The sequence below is a fragment of the Colletotrichum spaethianum genome, assembly GCF_022836535.1.
Source record: "Colletotrichum spaethianum MAFF 239500 DNA, contig06, whole genome shotgun sequence".
Lineage (NCBI taxonomy): Eukaryota > Fungi > Ascomycota > Sordariomycetes > Glomerellales > Glomerellaceae > Colletotrichum > Colletotrichum spaethianum.
The window spans coordinates 1,574,792-1,596,622 of NW_026054776.1; the positions used below are offsets into that span (position 1 = coordinate 1,574,792).

At 53.4% G+C, this 21,831-nt stretch overlaps 8 protein-coding genes across 8 annotated transcripts; 6 read left to right on the top strand and 2 right to left on the bottom strand.

Annotated features, from left to right (window-relative positions):
* Positions 1–158: 158 nt before the first annotated feature.
* Positions 159–1,400, top strand: ColSpa_03437 (mitochondrial distribution and morphology protein 12; the record flags this gene model as incomplete). The annotated part of the gene is made up of 1 exon (XM_049269649.1): positions 159–1,400. One exon carries the CDS (start codon positions 159–161, stop codon positions 1,398–1,400), a length of 1,242 nt encoding a protein of 413 aa, XP_049125606.1.
* Positions 1,401–1,559: 159 nt separating this feature from the next.
* Positions 1,560–2,458, bottom strand: ColSpa_03438 (vacuolar protein sorting-associated protein 29; the record flags this gene model as incomplete). The annotated part of the gene is made up of 3 exons (XM_049269650.1): positions 1,560–1,949; positions 2,019–2,255; positions 2,375–2,458. The coding sequence occupies 3 exons, from the start codon at positions 2,456–2,458 to the stop codon at positions 1,560–1,562; spliced, it is 711 nt and encodes a 236-aa protein (XP_049125607.1).
* Positions 2,459–2,849: 391 nt separating this feature from the next.
* ColSpa_03439 (nucleolar complex protein 2) lies at positions 2,850–5,210 on the top strand (the record flags this gene model as incomplete). The annotated part of the gene is made up of 1 exon (XM_049269651.1): positions 2,850–5,210. The coding sequence occupies one exon, from the start codon at positions 2,850–2,852 to the stop codon at positions 5,208–5,210; it is 2,361 nt and encodes a 786-aa protein (XP_049125608.1).
* A 636-nt stretch (positions 5,211–5,846) lies between these two features.
* ColSpa_03440 (uncharacterized protein) lies at positions 5,847–8,450 on the top strand (the record flags this gene model as incomplete). Its single annotated transcript, XM_049269652.1, has 1 exon — positions 5,847–8,450. One exon carries the CDS (start codon positions 5,847–5,849, stop codon positions 8,448–8,450), a length of 2,604 nt encoding a protein of 867 aa, XP_049125609.1.
* A 2,424-nt stretch (positions 8,451–10,874) lies between these two features.
* ColSpa_03441 (uncharacterized protein) lies at positions 10,875–13,820 on the top strand (the record flags this gene model as incomplete). Its single annotated transcript, XM_049269653.1, has 1 exon — positions 10,875–13,820. One exon carries the CDS (start codon positions 10,875–10,877, stop codon positions 13,818–13,820), a length of 2,946 nt encoding a protein of 981 aa, XP_049125610.1.
* A 3,376-nt stretch (positions 13,821–17,196) lies between these two features.
* Positions 17,197–17,733, top strand: ColSpa_03442 (uncharacterized protein; the record flags this gene model as incomplete). The annotated part of the gene is made up of 1 exon (XM_049269654.1): positions 17,197–17,733. One exon carries the CDS (start codon positions 17,197–17,199, stop codon positions 17,731–17,733), a length of 537 nt encoding a protein of 178 aa, XP_049125611.1.
* Positions 17,734–17,980: 247 nt separating this feature from the next.
* On the bottom strand, positions 17,981–18,888 carry ColSpa_03443 (uncharacterized protein; the record flags this gene model as incomplete). The annotated part of the gene is made up of 2 exons (XM_049269655.1): positions 17,981–18,733; positions 18,784–18,888. 2 exons carry the CDS (start codon positions 18,886–18,888, stop codon positions 17,981–17,983), a joined length of 858 nt encoding a protein of 285 aa, XP_049125612.1.
* Positions 18,889–19,451: 563 nt separating this feature from the next.
* On the top strand, positions 19,452–21,272 carry ColSpa_03444 (uncharacterized protein; the record flags this gene model as incomplete). The annotated part of the gene is made up of 1 exon (XM_049269656.1): positions 19,452–21,272. One exon carries the CDS (start codon positions 19,452–19,454, stop codon positions 21,270–21,272), a length of 1,821 nt encoding a protein of 606 aa, XP_049125613.1.
* Positions 21,273–21,831: the final 559 nt, after the last annotated feature.

The following is a 21,831-nucleotide window of genomic DNA, read 5'->3' on the forward strand; positions in this document are numbered from 1 at the left end:
CGCTCCTGGTCACCGACACAGCCTTTAGCTAGGTGCTCGGCCTACTCTGTTCAATTCTCAACCAGGTTCCAGACCCAACCCTGTCCGTCTAACACGTTATTTGTATCAACGGATACGAACTCCATCTCACTTTTCTTCACTCACACAATACAGTTGTAATGTCAATAGACCTCAACTGGGAGACGCTCACAACGGGCCCCGACGGGGAGGCCCTAGCCCTCCGCATCCGCGACTTCATCCATACGAAATTCCAGGCCGTACCCTTGCCGCGCTTCATCAAGTCGGTCAAGGTACATGACTTCGAGTTCGGCGCCATCGCCCCGGAGCTGGAGCTCAAGGACATCACCGACCCCCTGCCGGACTTTTACGAGGACAACTCCGACATTGAGGATGACGAGGACGAGGAGCAGGCCCTCGATGAGCCGCCCCAGCTGCAGCACTTTCCCAAGAGCGAGCTGAGCGCGGGCGAGAGGAGGAGGCAGCGCGAGGAGGCGTCGATGCCGCCGAGGCTCAGCACGCACGCCCTCAGGGGCCAGTCCGGAGACTTTCCCAGCCCGTTCCTGGGTGTCTCGACGCCGGGGATCTTGGGCGGCACGTCCAACCTGCACTATTTCCAATCGCATCTGGGGACGGGGTGGTCGGGGACACAGACGCCCCTCGCCGCGGTGGCCGGCGCGCACATGGGCAGCAGGCTCGACTCGTCGGCCGCCGGGTCGCCCGTGGGCTCGCCGCCGATGGGCCACAGCCGGAACCCGTCGCAGAGCTCCATCTCGGTGAGCGACTTCAACCCGGCGCTGGCGCAGCTGCGCGAGAAGTCGAGCGTGTCGACGCTGGCGCCGACCTCGGTGGGGGCCTCGAGGCCACCGACGAGGGACACGCACCTGGCCGGGTCGGCGATCCAGGAAGAGAACGAGGAGGGGCCAGACCACGGGGGAGAGGAGGACGCGCCGCGGTTCAGGGAGCCGAGGCCGGAGGACCTGCAAGCCGTGTTTCGGATCCGGTATGCCGGGGACGTGAGGCTGCGGCTGACGGCGGAGATCCTGCTGGACTACCCGATGCCGAGCTTCGTGGGGATCCCGGTGCAGCTGAGCGTCACGGGGTTGACGTTCGACGGGGTCGGGGTGATGGCGCACATCCGCAAGAGGATACACTTCTGCTTCCTGAGCCCCGAGGACGCGGTCACGGCGGTGGGCGCGGACGACGCAGGCCCCAGCGAGCCGGGCAAGCGGTTCGGTGGGCTGCTGCAGGAGATTCAGGTCGAAAGCGAGATTGGGCTCAGGGACGGCGGGAAGCAGAGTCTGAAGAACGTCGGCAAGGTGGAGAGGTTCGTGTTGGAGCAGGTGAGGAGGATATTCGAAAACGAGTTTGTGTATCCCAGCTTCTGGACGTTCTTGGTCTAAGAAAGGCTCTGGGCTCACTATGGTACACTTCACAAGGGACGGGAAAAACATAGTCATTGGGGGTTTGGAGAGCAGGTAAACACAAAAGCTGTTGCGAATTCGCTCTATATTGGTATCTACCTTCAAGGATGGACAGCTCAATCTGCGTGATGGCTTGTTCTACGTCAGAGTACTCTTGAACCCCTGGTAAGCCTGCTGGATGTCCATCTCGAGCTCGCGGGCCTGCTGCTCGCTCAGCTCGTCCGTGGCCTTCATCTGGTTCAGAGTGATGAGCCACTGTACGATCTTGCCCCTGTTATCGAAGTCGCGGTCCGTCACCTTGTTGACCGACTGGATGACGTCGGACAGCAAGGGGTGCAGCTGGTCCTTGGATAGCAGGCCCAGCTTGACTGCGTCGAGGAAGGTGATGAACTCCTGCGTCGCCTCCAGAATCAGCGTTCCGCTTGTGTTACCGGCGGCCGACGATGCCGGGGCGGCGCTTGAGGAGGCGGTCACGGTTGTCGAGGGCATGCCAACGCGGATGCGCTCCGTTGCGCGGGGGACCTCGAGCTGGGTTGGGTAATAAGGTCAGCCTCAGAGCAGGACAAGGTAATGTGATTGCAAGGGGGGACGACTAACATCCCACTCCGCCTTGAATTCCTCCAGGCCCTGGAAGGCCTTTGCTACGGTCTCATCTGCCAGAATGGACTTGTACTGCTTCAAGGACCGCTCGCAGATCTCGGTGTAATCGGCTTCGGGGATCGCATCTTTGAGAAAGGCTTTTTCGAGCTCGTCAAGGGTGACAATGATGCTAAAGATCTCGGCGAGCGAGTCCTGCAGATCGCGCTCGGCGCGGGTGTCGGCTAGCTTCACCTCCTGTCGAGATGCATCGTCGTGTTAGCCGGGCTGGAGTCGTCTTTGCGGGGGCGGGGCAGCTGGATGAGGAGAGGATGTGATGCGCTGGCTGGAGGGTCGGGGGACTTTGGATGGCATACCTCATCAAGATTGATGGTAGCTGAGAGCGTTGTGTTTGGGATGTAGCTATGCGGTGTAGGCGCATAGGGTTGCCGGGGCATCATCTTCGCGACTGTGTTGGTGTCGCGGCCGGCTTCATGGTCGATCGGCAGCTTGGGAGCTGTCGAGCTTCCAGCGGGTGCAGGCGTATCGCAGAGCCAAGGACGTCAGACGGCGTGACATGGGTGTGGAGGTTCCCATTCCTCAGACTGCAGTGGTGCTGAGACGTGGGGCAGTCGCTCGAGAGCCAGTCCAAAACAGGATTAGCGGACGAACCGATAAGCTCCGATAAGCCAGAAAATTTTTGGGCGAGAGCCAGCGGTTCTCTGCCATTGAGAGAAAGTCTGAAAGTTTCCCGCGTCCACTGTCAACGGTCCCTGCAGCCAAAACTTCCTTCACCATCCACCGCAGGAGACCCCCAAACAGAACGGAACCTTGCCCTCCACACCGTTCACCATGGGTTCCCAAAAGAAGAACCTCAAGGCGACGAAGAAGTTCGAAAAGAACCACTTGAAGGGCGTTTTGGACAAGAGGAAGGAGTCCGCAAAGGTCAAGCAGCGCCTCCAGGTCAAGGCCAAGAAGCAGTCGAAGAAGACCAAGGATTCCGAATTCTTCAAGAAAGATGAGGCCGCCGCCAAGGCAAAGGCCAATGGCCACCAGAAGGACGCCAAAGTCAGCGCCATGAGCGTTGACGACTTCTTCCAGGGCGGCTTCGAGGACATCATCGACAAGAAGGACAAGAAGGACAAGAAGAAGCTCGGCAAGCGGAAGCGCGATGCGCCTGCGGGAGAAGGATCCGACTCGGACTCGGACGACTTCTCTGCCGAGGAGCAGCCCGTCGCCAGCGACAGCGAAGACGCCGGCAGCGAGGACGACGACGAGAACCTAGGCATGACCAAGGAGGCCATGGACAAGCTCGCCGAGAACGACCCCGAATTCTACAAGTTCCTCAAGGAGAACGACCCGGAAGCCCTCGACTTTGACGAGAACGCCGACCTTGCTGAGGTGGACGAGCTCAGCGCCGGTAGCGACCACTCGGACGACGACGAGCAACCAAAGAAGAAGCGCAAGAAGGACGCTAAGAAGAAGGCCGCCGCTGAGGAGGAGGAGGCCCTTGTCGACAACGAACTCACGCGTGAGATGGTTTCCAAGTGGAAGAAGTTGATCGAGGAGAAGCAGAGCTTGCGCGCTGCGAGACAGGTCGTTCTGGCCTTCCGCTGTGCGGCCCATCTCAACGAGGACGACGCCGACGACGAGAAGACGCAGAGATATACCATCTCCAGCCCCGAGGTCTTCCACGACATCTTGATCGTTGCCCTCAAGCAGATCCCGGAGATCATCTCTCACCATCTGCCCATTAAGGAGTCTGCGTCCGGCAAGATCTACGTGCCTACCGACTCGAAGAAGTTTCACACACTGTCCATCATGATCAAGACCTTCACTGCTTCCATCATCCACCTCCTCAGCACCCTGTCCGACGACGCGACCCTCAAGCTCACCATTGGCTCATTAGAGCCCCTGGTCCCCTACCTGATGTCCTTCAGAAAGCTTCTCAAGGCTCTCATCAAGACTGTTGTCAACTACTGGGCCAGACCGGCCAGCTCAGAAACCACCAAGATCACCTCCTTCCTTGTCCTGCGGAAACTCGTCGTCATTGGCGACAAGGGTATCCGCGAGACAGTTCTTAAGGCTGTGTACCAGGGACTCGTTTCCGGCTGCAGAGCAACAAACATCAACACTATCCAGGGCATCAACCTGATGAAGAACTCCGCCGCAGAGTTGTGGGGTATCGACCAAAATGTCGGCTACACGACCGCCTTCACCTTCATCCGCCAACTCGCCATCCACCTGAGAAACAGCATCGTCAAGAAAGAAAAGGATGCCCACAAGATCATTTACAACTGGCAATACACCCACTCGCTCGACTTCTGGTCATGCGTGCTTGCCGAGCACTGTAGTCCCTTGAAGGAGGCGGAGGCGGGTAAGGAAGGCCAGCTGAAGCTCCTGATTTACCCCCTTGTGCAAGTCACGTTGGGTGCGATGCGCCTCATCCCCTCGCCTACCTTCTTCCCTCTCCGATTCCATCTGATCCGCTCCATCCTCCGTCTGTCACGCGCAACCAACACCTACATCCCTCTCGCATCCGCCCTCATTGAGGTTCTCGAGTCGGCCGACATGAGACGTTTCCCCAAGGCCTCGTCCATCAAGCCCCTCGACTTCAACGTTGCGTATAAGGCGCCCAAGTCGTACCTCCGCACACGCGTCTACCAGGACGGCGTTGGTGAGCAGGTCGTTGAGCTCTTCAGCGAGTACTTCACCATCTGGGCCAAGAACATTGCGTTCCCCGAGTTCACGCTGCCGGTCCTCATCCAGCTGAAGCGCTGGGTCAAGCAGGCGCGTAAGATCAGCACGGGCAACAAGAACAACAAGGTCATCTCACAGATTGTGCTGCTGGTACAGAAGCTCGAGGCCAACGCCAAGTTTATCGAGGAGAAGCGTGCTAAGGTAGAGTTCGCGCCCAAGGACCGCGCGCAGGTGGACGCCTTCCTGCGCGACTTTGACTGGGAGAAGACGCCCCTCGGCGCCTTCGTCGTCGTGCAGCGCAAGATCAGAGAGCAGAAGGCCAAGGCGCTCGAGGACGCGAGGAAAGAGGACGAGAAGAAGCGCAAGGAGGAGGAGAAGGATGCTCTTGCCGCGAATGCGGAGGACGAGTCTGAGGAGGAATATGCCGACGAGCTAATGGATGACGAGGCGGAGGAGGTGGAGGAGGATGACGACGACGAAGAGGAAGATGATATGGAAGACGATGAAGAGTAAACTTGTGCGGCTGTCGAGAGATGAACAAGATATAAAAAAAGTGGTTTTACGGCGTCGTCCAAGTACGCTGGTGTTCTGGTATATATCATGGAGGCTGCAGGGCCCCTCAATCCAAGCGTCCTTGTTGTGGCGATTGGCGTTTTTGACAAGTGAACATCTGCTTTTCCCTTCATGGCTCACGCCAAGGCAGCTTCGTTGGCCAACTGTCCGTTGTGTGAAGACGACTGAACTTCTTCAGGCCGTTTGCAGACGAAAGTGACGTTTACCCAAGAATGATGCAAGATGGAGACAGACGTTGGCACGGACCGAGAACAACTCGGGCAGGGGGCTGTAGCTTACATCAATACGCACCTAAATCTTTGGCGGATGCGCTTATAGGGGGCTTCAATTAAAGCACAAGCAGCCGAACGTTCCTGGTGATCCTTCCAGTAAAGTAAACGCCTGCCTAGACAACCCGGAGCCAACACCTGACCAACATCCACCCCTTCCCGTGACTCAACTACACTTCATCTCACGTGTCCTCATTCCTCGAATCCTCCTTTTCCTTCGCAGCAGCACGGCATTTTGGTATCGGAGCATCTCAACAATTTGATTACTCTACTGACAAGGCCTCATTGAATGTGAGCCATCGCAGCCATGACTCCCCTTGTGGCAGATCCCCGCCAGCTCGTGGTGGTGCTCAACCCTGCCCGCCGCAAAGCGTTCTATACCCTTCTGTACGATATTACGGGCTATATGCGCTCCCAGCTCGAGCTTAAAGACGGCAACCAGAACGCCTCGTCAACTGCAAACCCGGCCTCGCCATCGCTTCAGGACCGCAACGCCCCGCTCTTCGTCCCGGACGCCGACCAGGGCGGTCGCAGCAGCAGCCCCAGCCACCCGGATCGCGGAGGCTCCGGTGTGCACAGCGCCCAGCTCCGGATCCTAAGGAGGGCGGCGCTGAAGCACTTTGACGAATGGCGCAAGGACGTTCTGGAGAAGGTCAAAGAGATTGCATCGGCTAGAGACGATGACAAGATCCTTGAGGCCCGGAAGAAGCGACTCGAGGAGATGGAGAAGCTGCAGCATGAGTCTCCGGGGGTGGGTGAGGATCTGATCAACTTTGGAGACGCGCCAAAGGCTGCATCGACCGAAGTCAACAAGGAGGTGGCCATTCTGCAGGAGCACTATCATCCGATTCCCAATCGATTCACTACCATCTCGGTAGAGGACAGGAAAGAGGTTCTCAGCTGCCTTTTGGTCCTCGTCCTGTCTACTGGAAGCTACTCTGCGCACTCTAGAGTTTTGGCTCTGTACCTCACATCTGCCTTTGGGCTCCCGTTGTCAACACTCATTTCAGAGGAGACGGAGATCGCCAAATCCCTGGTTGAGTCATCGACTTCGACTGAGAGCCAGAAGGCTAGCATGTCGGCTGAGGCCGAGGCCGCGAAACGGCGCCAGGAGAACCAGAAGAGCCGTTTCTGGAAAGTCGGTCTGGCTTCGGTGGCCGGTGCCGCTGTGATCGGAATCACGGGTGGCTTGGCAGCCCCAGTCGTCGCAGGTGCGATCGGTGGCCTCATGGGAAGCGTCGGACTTGGTGGCGTCGCCAGCTTCCTTGGTGTCTTCTGGATGAATGGTGCCCTTGTCGGCACACTCTTTGGTGCCTTTGGCGCCAAGATGACAGGCGAAATGATGGACACCTACGCCAAAGAGGTCGAGGACTTCCGCTTCATCCCGCTCAAGGACGAATGGGGCCAGGACTATAAACGAGCCGACCCCGACGGCAAGCAGGGGGCACGGCTTCGCGTGACTATTGGTATCAATGGATGGCTGAATGAGGAGGGCGACGTGACGAAACCCTGGCGCAGCTTGGGTGACGAGTCCGAAGTCTTCGCCTTGCGGTATGAGATGAAGTCACTCCTTGCTCTCGGTCGAGAATTGGACAATCTCGTGTCCTCATACGCCTGGAGCTTTGTCAAGGTGGAAATCCTCAAGCGAACCGTCCTTGCCTCCCTGTGGGCTGCGCTCTGGCCTGCCTACCTCATTAAGGCTGCTTCGCAGATCGATAACCCCTTCAACCTAGCCCGCAACCGATCCGACAAGGCTGGCCGAGTGCTTGCTGATGCTCTTATTGCCAAGGTACAGGGAGAAAGGCCCGTTACGTTAGTGGGCTACTCGCTTGGTGCACGCGTCATTTACTCATGCCTACGCTCTCTGGCTGAACGGCAGGCGTTCGGTTTAGTCGATACCGTGGTTCTCATTGGCGCCCCGGTGCCGTCCAACAGAGAGCACTGGCAGGTTCTCCGATCCGTGGTATCCGACCGCATCGTGAACGTGTACTCGGAGACAGACTACATCCTTGGATTCTTGTACCGCACAACATCCCTTCAGCTGGGAATTGCGGGCCTGCAGGAGGTCAAGGACATTGAAAGAGTCGAGAACCTGAACCTGAGCGAGGAAGTCAGCGGGCATCTCCGCTATCCTGGCTTGATCGCCAAGATCCTGACGCGGTGCGGCTTTCCCAACGTCAGGGACGGCGCTGGTGCCATAGAGAAGGACGAAGACATCAAGATCACCGACGAGGAGGCGGGGTCGCAGATGGGCGAGCTTATGCAGCTGGATGCCCAGCCTGATCCGGAAGCAGAGCCGCAGCCGATCAGGTCTAAGCAGACTGCGAGGTTCCCGAATGAGCTACGGCATCCGTTGCATCCTGATCCGCCTCAGCGGAAGAAGGTGCCGAATCGCAACAAGGTGTCCAGAGGGGGTGCGGCCTCAGTCTCGCAGGCCTCTGATCCCCTAGGATCCGAGGGCGGTGACCCGTTGAACCTGAGTTCTCTAGGTCAAGCCAAGAAGAAGCCATCTTCTCCTCACCACGAAGATCTACTTAGTCTGAGCTCTCCACCTCTAGAGAAGCAGGAGCCGAGCAGTTCCAAGACCGCCGACCCCCTTAACCTGAGCTCCCTCGGCCAAAAGAACGAGGGGCATTTCTCCTCCGAGGTTGCGGGTAAGGATGGAGTGCAACAGAAGAACCCGGAACTTCCTCCTCGACCTGTCGCAGTTCAATCGTTCCAAAGCGACGGCGCCCTGGACACACATCACCATCGTCCGGAACTCCCGATTAGACCCAAGACTTTCCCGGTGCCAGTCCAGGAAGAGGATTCCGATAGCGATAACGAGAGTTTCAAGGGGATTCAGTTGGTCGACAATGATGGCTCGGGGGATATGATGAGCTACTCGAAGCCCTTGAGGGCTGACGAATAGAGTAGAAAATAGTTTAGAAGCACACGGTGAACCCGCTGCATGGGAATACAGTACCTTATTGTTCGGTCTCGTTCAAAAAACTGGGTATCATGAAGTCAACTTATGGGCGTTGCGGGCCGTGAAGCATGATAGCGACGGTCAGCTTGCCAACGAACCACGACTAAATGCGCAACCTGCGCATATGCCTCAGGCTTCGCGAGAACGGAGCGGCCAGCTTGTATAGCTAGGGATATCGGACTCCTAAACTACGCGTGTTGAGACTCCCGGCATCGCATCCGATACAGGAGCTGCTCTCGTCTTCCATCCAGCATCGATCGCAGATATATAGCCCGTCTTCTGATGTAACCAAAAAGGCCTAGAAGTCCAAATATAGAAACAAAATCACAGATTCATAGAATCCGATGCTTCGGCCTGGTTGATATCCGCATAATCCACGAAATGCCCCAGAAAATCCTCGCTTGGAGGTTTTTTTTGGTTTTTTTTTTTGCGTGCTGCTTAGTCGGAATATCCCACAGACGGTGGGCACAGACGCGGGGTTCATGCTCCATGAGACGAGCAAGCGGACCAGAACGGCCACGCCGGTGGAATAGTGGAACAGCTTGGGGGGCGCGGCTGGGCCACCCCATGAATGATATGTCCTCCCGCATCACCTACGCCCTGCTTCGTCTCATCACCAAGACCGCCATTCGCGATGCGGCATGACTTCCGCTTCGCGCAGTTGCCGCGTTGTCAAGCGGGGAGAGCGTGCTTCCGAAGACTCCGACGTTGGCTCAATCCTGGAGATGCGCATTGCCGAACCGAGTGAACACGAAGCCAAAATTGCACATGGACAGAATTATCGAGTGCATCGAGACCAGCCCGACAAACGAATCATCGCTGTGTACGAGACAGGCGTTCCCGCGATGTGTAAAGCTGTGGTCGTGTGCTCAGGACACTGGCGTGAGTGCTCTGGGCTTACTGTAAGCCAGCCGACATCAGCATTACGCAGCGCATAGCAAGCAAATTAGAGATAGTGGAAAGGGGCAGGGTTTCGCGTTTTCATTTTTCCTTTTATCAGCCTGCAGACACAATCACAGGCCTGATCAGATGTGACTAAGCAGGACCCTTCCAAGTACAAAAGGGGGCTCTAGTCAGATACTATCACAGAGATCGGGATCTCATCACGAAGCAGACAGAGAAGCTTGACATCTTTAGACAGGCACTTAGACAGACACGGACGAATTCATCACTTTGATATCTAAACAAGACGTGTAATAAGTGACTGTTGCTTTGTTTCCTTAGGCCTGACTAGACCTCTAAGGTCTAGGAGGGTATCCTCCTCCTCCAGAGATCACGACACACACATGCGTACCACTTAGCAACAAGGGCAAATCCGAACAGACTGCAAGACGTGAAGGATACACTTTTCTGGTTTGCTCATGGCCCTGATCAGGCCAAGGAGGACCTGAAAAGAGTAGTATCTCACGGTCTAGGCGTTGGGGTAGTCACTTGGGGTAATCGGTCACTCCAGGTGCACTCGTGACGATACTGGGACCTTGGTGTTTGGTGTGGTTTGTGTGTCAACTGCCCACTTGCTGGCTTCCTTTATCCCACGCAGTTTCAATGGTGCCTCGTGGCGGAATCGAACCGCCGATCTTCTCATTGTTTTATTTCGATTACGCGACAAATCCGATATCAGTACCTCGAAAATAGCTTCAACCAACAGAACATATCATCGAAAAGATATGAAGGAAACGATATCCTCGACCTGATCAGACTCAGTCCCAGACGTGGGAGTGAGCCTGACCCTGAGAAACCGCAATGGACAAGACCCAAGAAAAGCGGGATTCTTCGAAAAAGCAAAGAAACGAACGACCAGCCATGACGACACAATACGGCCAGACAAACCTTCCGCGTGGGCGATCCTTTTGTGGGCAAGCACTGAGCAAGCCCAATCGGAGAAAGGAGCCCGCAAGACGTGAGAGGAAGAAGAAAAACGATAAGATAAGAATGATACCTTCTGCTGGGATCAGTGAGCTAAGAAGCTCTCTCAGCGTAGGTTACGGAATGATCACGACCACGAACCAAGCCCAGAACTTCTCGAGATCTTGTTATCATGCAAGCCTCGGTCTGATCAGGTTCGACATTGCGCTATTAACGGAGACTAAACGTCTCAGCGTTGATGGATCGGCAGCAATGGAAATTCAACGTTCCTTTAGGATTGGCCTGGACTTGACGAGCACCCCCTTTGGAAACTCAATCAAGGACGCAGTAAACCAATGCCTTATAAGAACATATGAAATACTGCTCCCAAGTCTGATCAGGTTGACAGACTGGGCCAGGCAGCAACTCCGAAGAGATTTTACGCGCAGCACCCCAAGATCAATTCAGAGTGATCGATACCATTTACACTTCCCACAACTGGCCTGCCAGGATATCAGCAACATGTCTGAGCCGACCCCATCAACGACCGACACGGGGCAGCTCGGAGGTCTGACTGATCAGGCAGCCTCATTCGCCGGTGAAGCTTTCCAGAGTTACCGAGGCCCTGACGACAATGTGGACACTGAGTCTGAGACCGGTCCTGGGATTCCCAACTTCGGAACCACCAAGAGAAGCGAGGGCAAGGACCCAAGCTCAGGCTATCGGCAGTACAAAGGGAGTCCTGATCAGGCCGGCGAGGACATAAGCCCTTCCCCTGATCTGGCACCAGACTCCCTTACTGCGGCAGACTTCCGGGCCCAGCAACTCTTGATGGCGAACCTATTAACAATGGTCAACGCAAGCATGACCAAGGACCAAGGGTCTGTTAAGCCTGATCAGGGCGGGACAGATTACCTGCGTCGGTCAACCATCAAGATGCCACCGCCGGACACCAAAGGGGCCCCCACCTTTGATGGCTGTAACATCACCGATTTCCTTGACAAGTATGAAGCCTTGACTGGGCTTGCTGGTTACTCTGACAAAGAGAAGACAAAAGCGTTGCCATGGTACTTACCTGATGAACACCGAGCAACGGTGAAGATCAAGGCTGAAAAGGAGACTTGGCAAGAACTAAGCAAGTTCCTTCTTGACACTTACGGACAACTCGACGAAGAAGTCATCCTTCAACCGAACCGCCGCATCAAGGACCTTATGAAGGGAGACTTGATCAGGGACGATAACCTGACAGAAACTGCAACTTTGTTTCAGAAGGTTGAGAGCGTAAGAGAAAAGGCAAAGGCTAAAGGGAAGCCTGTGATGGGCGCCCAAGAGCTGATTGAGCTTTTTGCTATGCGATTTTCCGAAAACACGATTATGGCAGTGTCCTTGCAGATGGGACTTTCCCCTGCTGATCTGTTTGAGAGAGGGAACTTCAGCGCCTTCAAGAGGGCAATGCTCGCATGGGTGGGACAGAAGTCAAGATACAAGGGTCATTACGGAGATTCTGACACTTCTGCCTCCTCCTCATCAGCTACGGTTCCCTATTCCTCAAAGCGGCCTTCCAGCCCTGATCAGGTCAAAGGTACACTCCCTAAGAAGTCTGCTTTCAAAGACATCAAAGTTACGACTGATCCTGCTATGGACGAACTTTCGAAAACAGTAGCAGCCCTTACACTCGCTGTAAAAGCCAGTCTTGAAGCCCAGACTATCTCTAACAGTCAACCCATGGTTGCACGTAGTTATAACGTCTCTGCATCCGGTCCTCCACGGCTATATACACCACCAGCTCGACAACCGTCCTCCTTCAGCAAGCCAGGTTTTGTTCCAGGCCATCCTGATCAGTGTTGGTATGATGCATGCGACCAAAGAAGGTATTGGATGTGCCCGCAACTCAAAAAGGACAAAGAGGCCAACCTGATCATGTTGGACCACGACGTCTACAAGTATGGGGTACTTCGAGGATCGAACGTTGAGGTAAACGAAGTTCCTGATGTTGTTATCTGGGAAGCCCGCAAAAACTACCAGCCTGACCGGGTTACTATCCTCACCCATGTGGCGAACAACACCTTGTTCCCAGAAGCCGCAAAAGCAGCAAAACGTATGATTGACCAGGGTGTTGGACGTCCCTTTCAACCTGAGATACAGTGCTACCCACCGCTGTACACCCAAGACGCCCGGGTGAATCTTGTCAAATGCGTCTCAGTATCCCCTAAGACACACGCCGAAGTCTTCCTAACTCAAGGAGCAAAAGTGAACGCGGTTACCAGGTCATTGGACACAATGCCGCGACCTATTCTGCGCCGCCCTGATCAGGCAAGGCCCCATTCAGTACGCCAAGGCTTTGTTTCGAAAAACATGCATCGAAGAGGGAGCACTTCCAGCACTGGCTCCCAGGCTGAGGAAATGAACATAGATGCCCGTGCCCAGACTCCTCCGCCGACACAACCTACCGGTCCAGTGCACCCTGATCAGGCCTATCAGACTCCTGAAAGTTCAAGGTCCCCTTCTGTTCAAACTGTACCAGCGGGTGAACACGCCAGCTTCGCATATGGCCCAGGATATGCTCAAGGAGCTGCCGAGGAGAGTTCTATCCCAGATCAGCTAGAGATAATGGACCGAGCTGCATCTGCTCAAGCCATTGCCAAGAAATTTGGAGGGAATATTACTATTCCCTTCGAAGTTGCGCTTCGAGTCTGGCCTCAGCTCAACCAGGATGCGATGGTAACGATACGCCAGATGCTAGACAGCAATGGGTATTCGGACATCTACCTAGAGGCTCCCTCTGACCTGATCAGGGAGGTGAAACCATACGAAAGATCAGGAGCCCGCGAGGCAATCGACAGATATAACAGAGACGTCCCGAACCTTATGAGCGGAACTGCCAAGGTCAGACTTATCAAGACGCTTGACTTGACCACCATTGAGTCTATTGTTCCGCACTTTATGATGCCTCACTTTGTGATCAACGTCCGAGTCGGTGGTCTTCGCCCTGATCAGAACGACTTGATCAAGGGTGTCATTGACAATGGTTCACAAATCAACGTTATTTCAAGATCGTACGCAGACAAGCACGCTATCAAGCTTACAACTACGCCGCTTGGGATGAACGCTTTTGATCCCAATTCAGAGCGTGTATCCTTTGACGGAGCAGCTATCGTGCCTGTCTGGGTTGAAGGCCACTGTTTCTTAACCAGCATGTTCGTTGCTGACGATAGAAGGATGAACGAACCACTTCTTCTGGGATCGCCTTTTGGGTTCCATACGCAGATCAACTACGTGTATGGCCCCGACATGATCACGCTGATACTGACAACAGGGCAAACTCGTCTCCATGTCCCGGCCGCATTTCTGAAGTTTGGCAATCCTGGGAAGTTCCTAGATTATCTGCCAGACTGGGACAACTATGTGAGGGCTCTCAAGGACCATCTCCCTGATCAGACCAAGCTGCATCAAGACCAGGAAAACTAGACTCCAGTAACGGTACCAGGACCGTTGCTGGAAAGCTCAAAATTCCTGGACATGAGCTACAAGAGGACGACGAAGAAGTGATCCGGTTATCTGAAAAAGAATCGGATTATCTGGTGAAAATAGCACTGACTACACTCCTTGCCCCAGCTGTGGAGGACGTCTGTAAGACTGCAGCAAAGGTTAGAAGGCACGACAACAAGGGATGTTCTTGCTGCGTTGGAAAGCCCAACCCGCCCCACATCGACACCGATCGTCTTGATCAGGCCTGCCGTCCCAAGGTTTACCTTAACCAGTTGTCAGCGACTATTGGGAAGGTTAAAGCAGAGAGAATCAGGAAGCGGATAGTCAAGCACTTCGACATGATCAACAAAAAGGGAACGCCTTTACCCCCAGAGCAACCGCACAACCGCGAGGTGGATCCGACAAAACATCATCCCCAGCCTGATCAGGCCAAGCGGAATGCAAAGGTATTCACCATGTATAAGGGAAAAGACAAGAAGATACATCCGGTTGACGACCAACCGTCTGACGGATCAACCCCTGACGGCGATCCCCTCTGGAAAGTCAAGAACCTGGCTGAAGCCGAAAAGACAATGCAACCCGATGAGGGACCGTTCCGAGGCCTGATCAGGCCTAAGTATTCAAGTATTGAGCCGTATTCACGCCTCAAGCCAGACAGATTGGCGGCCATCATGGATACACTGGGTCATCTCCTACCCGCGAGAAGGACCTATTCCTCCAAGTCCTTCTGAACCGCGAAAATGCTCTCGCTTGGGACTTCTCCGAAAACGGCGCGCTTGACCCGAAAGTTGCCCCCCCACAGGTGATCAGGACTGTGCCTCACAAAGCCTGGCGAGAAAAGGGGATTCCAATACCCAAAGCGCTTGAATCGCAAGCTATGGACATTATCCGGGTACGAATCGATAAGGGTATCCTAGAAGAAGGTCATGGGGCTATACGAAACCCTTGGTTTCTTGTGAAGAAGAAGGATGGTTCCCTACGCCTGATCAATTCAGCTACTCGGATGAATGGGGTCACGATTCGCGATGCCTTTGCTCCTCCAGGAGCAGAGAATTTCTCAGAAGACTTCGGCATGTGCCAGATTCTCTCACTCTTGGACTTCTTCTCTGGATACGACCAAGTCCCTCTAGCTGAGGAAAGCAGGGATTTAACAACGTTTGCTACTCCCCTTGGACTTCTACGCATGTGCACCTTACCGCAAGGTGGTACCAATTCTGTGGCACAGTTCATGAGAGTTATCACCCGGATACTCTATGACCTTATACCACATTGTTGCCGGGCTTTTCTTGATGATATCGTCATCAAAGGGCCTACAACCACGTACAACGATGAGGAGCTCCCTGATCAGGCCGGCATTCGACGCTACATCTACGAACATATTCGCTACGTCGACATGGTGCTCTTCAATGTCGAGTTGGCAGGCTGCACAATAGCTGGCAAGAAATCACAATGGCTTCAGAGAACGGCTATTATCGTCGGCTATGTCTGCGGTTCTGGAGGTCGCCGCCCTGATCAGGCGAACGTCATCAAGATCAAGGAATGGGAAGAATGCAAAGACATCAGTGAAGTCAGGTCATTTATAGGGATGACTGGGTTCTACAGATCATGGGTCGACAGATACTCGGAGATCACTTTGCCTTTCCAGAAACTCCTCAAAAAGAACGCCACGTTTACCTGGGGGCCTGATCAGGTCAACGCTATGGATACCCTCAAGTCCAAACTAACAACTTCTCCTGTAATCATTTCATTATCCTATGGCCCAGAAGCTGGGTTAGTGGTCATCAGCACAGATGCGAGCCTGCAAGGTTGGGGCGCAGTACTAAGTCAGATGATCGGTACCCAGAGGGCTGTGGCAAGGTATGAAAGTGGTATCTGGAGAGGCGCTGAGTTAAAATACGACTCTGGGAAACTGGAATTGAGAGCGGTTTTGATGACATTGAAGAAACTCCGAAACTACGTCTACGGTATCAGATTTTTGTTGGAAACTGATGCACAGGTCCTAGTTGCTCAGCTCAACGGAGGGTCTCACGATCTTCCTGGCGCCCTAATCACTAGGTGGATTGCTTGGATACGTCTTTTCGACTTTGACGTCAAGCATATACCGGGGACGAAGAATGTGGTAGCGGATGCGCTATCACGAAAAGCACCAGGGCTGTCCGATATCGAGGAATACGAGAGCCCTGATCAGGTTGAAGATTTCATCGACGCCAACCTCTACTTTGTTCGACTGCACGAATCATTCGGAGGATCCAAATCCGGCATTTCAAAGACCTCTCACCTGCATCAACTCCCTGAAGCATGGCTCCGCCCTGATCAGTACTGGACTGACCGAACGAGACAAATCATCTTCCATCTAAAGACACTATTACGCCCAGATGGAATATCACAGCATACTTTCAGGAAGTTCAAAATAGAGGCCTGGTGTTATCTTGCTCGAGATGGCTATTTATACCGCCGACCAACAAAGAGATGCCCGATCCCTAGACGCCTTATTGACGACCCAAAGATTCAGGAGAACCTGATCAGGAACGCACACGTCGAATCAGGACACCGGGGACGCGATGCAACATTCCATCGGCTTTCTGTATCCTATATCTGGAAAGATATGTACCGGAGGGTGCAGGCCCAGCTCGCGTCATGCCCATCCTGTCAGAAGGCTCGATCAACCCGGATGGACGACTGGCACATCGGTACAGTCCCAGGGGAATTACCGTTTACGAAGATATCTATTGATGTCCAGTGGATTGGTTCCTGGGCACTGATCGAGGGACGTTGTGATATGACGGGTTGGCCCGAAGCAAGGAGGGTAAGGACTGTCACCTCTGATCAGGTCGCCGACTTCATCTGGGAAGACTTTTTCTGCCGCCACGGTGTCTGTGGAGAGATGATTGTCGACGGCGGACCAGAAAACAAAGGGACTGTGGACCGCCTGAATGAAAAGTATGGTATCAGAAAAAGGGTTATATCAGCGTATAACTCAAAGGCGAACGGGGTCAATGAACAAGGCCATAAACCCATTGCGCACACCATCTTGACCTGGTCAGACGGAGGAAAAAGAGATTGGGGGAAAATTGTGCCTACTACGCTGTTTGCAGACCGAACGACAGTCCGCGCACCAACGGGCTACACACCTTTCTTCCTAACTACAGGATACGAAGCGATCACACCCATCGAAGAATCTACCTTGACTTGGAGAGTATTAGACTGGGGACGAGTTCGTGACCCTGATCAGGAACTCGCTGCCAGGATACGCTCCTTTGAACAACTTGAAATCGATAGGGAGACTGCAGCCAAGAATGTGGCTCTTGCGAGACAGAAATCTGCGGATTACTATAACGCACGCCATCAACACACAATGCGGTCAGAGAAGCTTCAGCCTGGCGATTTAGTTCTTGTCTTCGACGAGAAACGCGCAATCGACAAATCGAAAGCTAGGAAACTTACATACCGTTGGCAAGGCCCTTTACGAGTCCACTCTGTGTCTGAGAACTCGGCATCGTACCGCCTAGAGACGCTTGCTGGTGACCTTATCACGAGGGCCACATACGCTGGGAAACGTCTCAAGAGATATATCGAGAACGACGCCGGTTTCTGGGAATCGGAGGATCCTGCGTGGGCCAAAGCCAAGCTCAAAGACGAAATAACCCCCTTCTTCCCAGCCCAGGACCACCAAGACGAACTTTGGGAAGTAGACATGGCTCCTAGCCCTGATCAGGACGAAGACATCATGCAGACACGATCGAGGCTTCAACAGCTACGCCTCGAAAAAGAAAACGACACGCTCCGCAGAGAACTAGAGCATTGGAAGTCATCGTCCAGACTTGCGATTGACATCCAACCCAAGGACTCGGCAAAGGACGCGCAGTATACTGACATGACACAGCAAGCCTGATCAGGCCTGCTGTCATATCCTTTCATTTTCCTTTATTAATGTCTACATCGCACTGTCATTTCCATAACATTTCGCACGCATTTCCTTTCACGAAAAGTTCATTGATTCGGAACCCTTATTGCATTCATCAATAAACTTGGGGACGAGGTTATCTGGGAAAGGAAACGCCTGATCAGACCTAGAAACATCCCAGAATCACCCCAAATCCTAAGCCCAAACCACCAAGTCATCAGACAACCCTATATCCCTAGTCCGAATCCTCATCATCACCCTCCGTCTTCCAGTCAATACTATCCTGCACCCAGATAGAGCCATCCAAGATACCAGGCGACTTTCTCTCCTTCTTAGAAAGCCCCTTATACTGATCCTTGATAAGTTTCATAAGGTCAGACCGAAAGAACTGCGTGGAATCGATAGAAGAGATATTGTTAGGAATGCTTGAGGGGACGCCGCCGCCGCTGGCTCTTCGCTCTTTGGTGCCCTTTACCCGACCCATGTATCCAAACTCCTGGTAAAAGTCCTTGTTTCGATAGCAGCATTGGACTTGAGTCTCGTGGTAAAGGCAATTGGAGCATGCATTGCCGAATTCGTTAGGAAGGGAGACGCATTCCCAGAAGGGGACGAAACAGGCGACCTGATCAGGCCCAGCCCGGACAGCCTGCCAACCCTTTTCGCAGCATTCGCAAGGGACAGCATTGCGACCACCAAGGCCATGGACAGCCAAGGCGGCGCCAGCCTGCATGCGACTAGCAAGCTTCCAAGCCAGGGATCCAAAAGCACCCTGATAACCGGCATAGACGAAAACGCGACGCTTGAACAAGCCAGTCTTGGTATGATCTTGGAGGACTTGAAGGACATTGCCTCTTGCGATAGCCTGCCAGAAGGCCTGAGCAACTTTCTTGCGAGTCTGACCATTCTGAATTTCATCGGCAAACTGGACTTCGCAGTAGAGACTACCGATCGGAGACTCGAGTTTTCGCCACACTAAGGAAGTTGCGATCTGTCTGATCAGAGCTATGAACCTTCAACAGGGAGTAGGGGACGACTTACTGTGGCATTGACAGGAGTTATGGCCAGGTAATTGTTTCCAGCAGGAGGGTCGCAAGTAAAGAACCACGGGTTCCAGGCAGCTTCAGGCTTGCGCTTGGGAGGCATGGCGATGTCTGATCAGGGCTGTGGTGAGAAAGTTAAGTTGATTTGTTGAGTGGTTTTGAGTTGCAGAAAAGATGAAGCTTAAGAAGCAACGTGAAGTTGTGTGGAGGAAGAGAAGAAGTGATCTGAAGGAAGATTCCTGGCCTCTTTTTTTTTATCCTGCTAACTACGGCCTGCTTCTTCTAATTCACTGATCAGAGGGAAGGAACTAAGAGAAAAGAAGTGATTCACTGTTGTGAACAGGAAGAAGTTATTCACTTTTGTGAACATTGGGCAGATGAACAACTATCTTCTTTACCTTCCTGTATCCACCTTTTTACTCTTTCTCTTCAGCAACTTCGAATTGCTCCTTCCCTCACAACAAGGTCAAGATTCGTCAGAAACAAAGCTATAAAATAAGCCCAAGAAACCCGCCAACAACAACTTTCACTTTTCCTTCTTCCACCACCACCATCAACTTCAGCCACACAATTTCGAGCCAACCAACAATCAACAACACATTATTCCCTTTTTCTTTTTACTTTCTCACCCTGATCAGACCCATCTACACACATCTACAACTCATCATGTCTTCCTTCCAAGCCGTTAACGTTATCTGGAACGCTCCTGCCGGCCCAGATGGAACCAACAACATGTGGGTTTTGGAGCACTGCCAAACTCTCTTCGAGGAATGCCGCATTCAGAATCTCAGCGACAATCTCCCTGATCCGACTAAGCAAACCACGAACGCCATCAAGATGCCGCAGAAATCACAGCACGCGCATCCCGAAGACCTCAAGCCACTCGAAGGGTTCACAGACCCGGCTACTGAAGACCCTATTACTCCGCTGAGACCTCCCAACTGTCCTGGTCCGTCTGATCAGGGCGACGGACCTGCTCCCATGTGGATTCCGAGTAACAACGCGTCTGCCATAAGCATGATGTATAATCGCTGGGGCAAGGGCTTTTCGCAAGATGGTTCTTGGGGGAAGTGGACAAACAACGAGTCAAAAACCTACCTCCCTGGTATCTACAACGCGGTTGGACATTTGGTTAAGCAGTCTTGGATGGCCTCTGACGATGTCCAAAGTCTTGCGGCATTTGCTGCTCGAGATGCCAAGGTCAATTGCTTTGTTGCCGACAGCCCTCCTTGGAGCCGCGACACCCCTACTGTGACGGCCAGACCTGATCAGAAGGACCGGATTCGAAAGGCGGACTGCCTGGCGTTCGTTACCCATCACATCAATCATTTCACTGCCCTCTTCGTTAACCAAGTTACTGGACGATCTTTCTGGTATGACAGTATGTGGAGAGACGGAGATGCAACCCTTCGGTACGCTATTGATATGGACCGTCTCTGCAAGTTCTATCAGAGCGTCAATGCTGCCCCCAACCTGATCAAGGTGATCCGCATGAAAGCAGGCATTGTGATCGGCCCTCAACAGCCTGACGAGTGGACTTGCGGAATGCATGCAGCGGAATTCATCAGATGCTGCATCCGAGACAACGTTACCAACATCGCAAAGAGTCCGACTTGGACGAAGGTTTGGAACGATAGCAGAGGCAACGTCATTGACCACGTTAACCATTTCTGGCGTCAATGGGTTACTGAAGAGTTCAGTAAACCAGGAAACTACGGCAGAAAGGACCTTCGCAATAAGCCGAGGCTTGTACTGGACAGTTATGACAAGAGACTTCGACAAGAAGCATCCAGCAAGCCTGATCAGACTAAGGAGGACACACCGGAATTCTCTAACACCTTTCCTGGGACTTTTAAGCCCATCAAAAAGACGCCTTCTTCAGCACCTCAAGACGACGATCTCACCAGTCTCTTTGGTTCGATGCGCCCCCCCTCAGATACTGGTGCGCCACAGGACCAGCCAGGCTTCTCTACCACGCCAGCCCCAGAAGGTAACGTGGTGAGGCCATCTCCTAAGCCTGATCAGGCTCAGGATGTAGACGACGAAGAGGAGGTTAGCGATGCTGAGTCTGAGGCCACCGCGAAGCCCGCGCTCCCGCGCTGCCCCCTTAACCTCAAGCGATTGTCTAATGTGGCTTCTACTGCGTACATGAAGGCTGAAGGACAGCGAAATGCTTATGAGAAAGCCCTGTTCAATACACAGGAGCAGCGCCACAAGCTAAGGGAGCGCAGGGTCAAGTCTATTACCGACTACACCAGGGACGAATATGTTAGTATGTTCGAGAACCCTTATGAGACGGTGGCAGTGCGACAGCGCCCTTGGCAGCTGTTTCTACGACCTACAATTGCACCTGGATGGGAGGGTCATAAGCGGTATGATCAGGGACGGGAGTGGGATGCTAAGTTCGAGGAGGAGCGTCTCGAGGCTGAGAGGGAGGCAGCTCGTAACGAGGCGAGTGGCTCGAGATACTCTTTCCGCCGCCGCTAGGAGGACATCACAGGTCTGATCAGGGAGGATACAATAAGGAGGATTGGTTTTTGCTTTTACATGTCGTCTGCCCCTATGCTTTTACACTTTTCTCCTTTTAATATGTTGCGCGAAGAAGAAAACTGGGGGACGATTGGAAAGGGGCAGGGTTTCGCGTTTTCATTTTTCCTTTTATCAGCCTGCAGACACAATCACAGGCCTGATCAGATGTGACTAAGCAGGACCCTTCCAAGTACAAAAGGGGGCTCTAGTCAGATACTATCACAGAGATCGGGATCTCATCACGAAGCAGACAGAGAAGCTTGACATCTTTAGACAGGCACTTAGACAGACACGGACGAATTCATCACTTTGATATCTAAACAAGACGTGTAATAAGTGACTGTTGCTTTGTTTCCTTAGGCCTGACTAGACCTCTAAGGTCTAGGAGGGTATCCTCCTCCTCCAGAGATCACGACACACACATGCGTACCACTTAGCAACAAGGGCAAATCCGAACAGACTGCAAGACGTGAAGGATACACTTTTCTGGTTTGCTCATGGCCCTGATCAGGCCAAG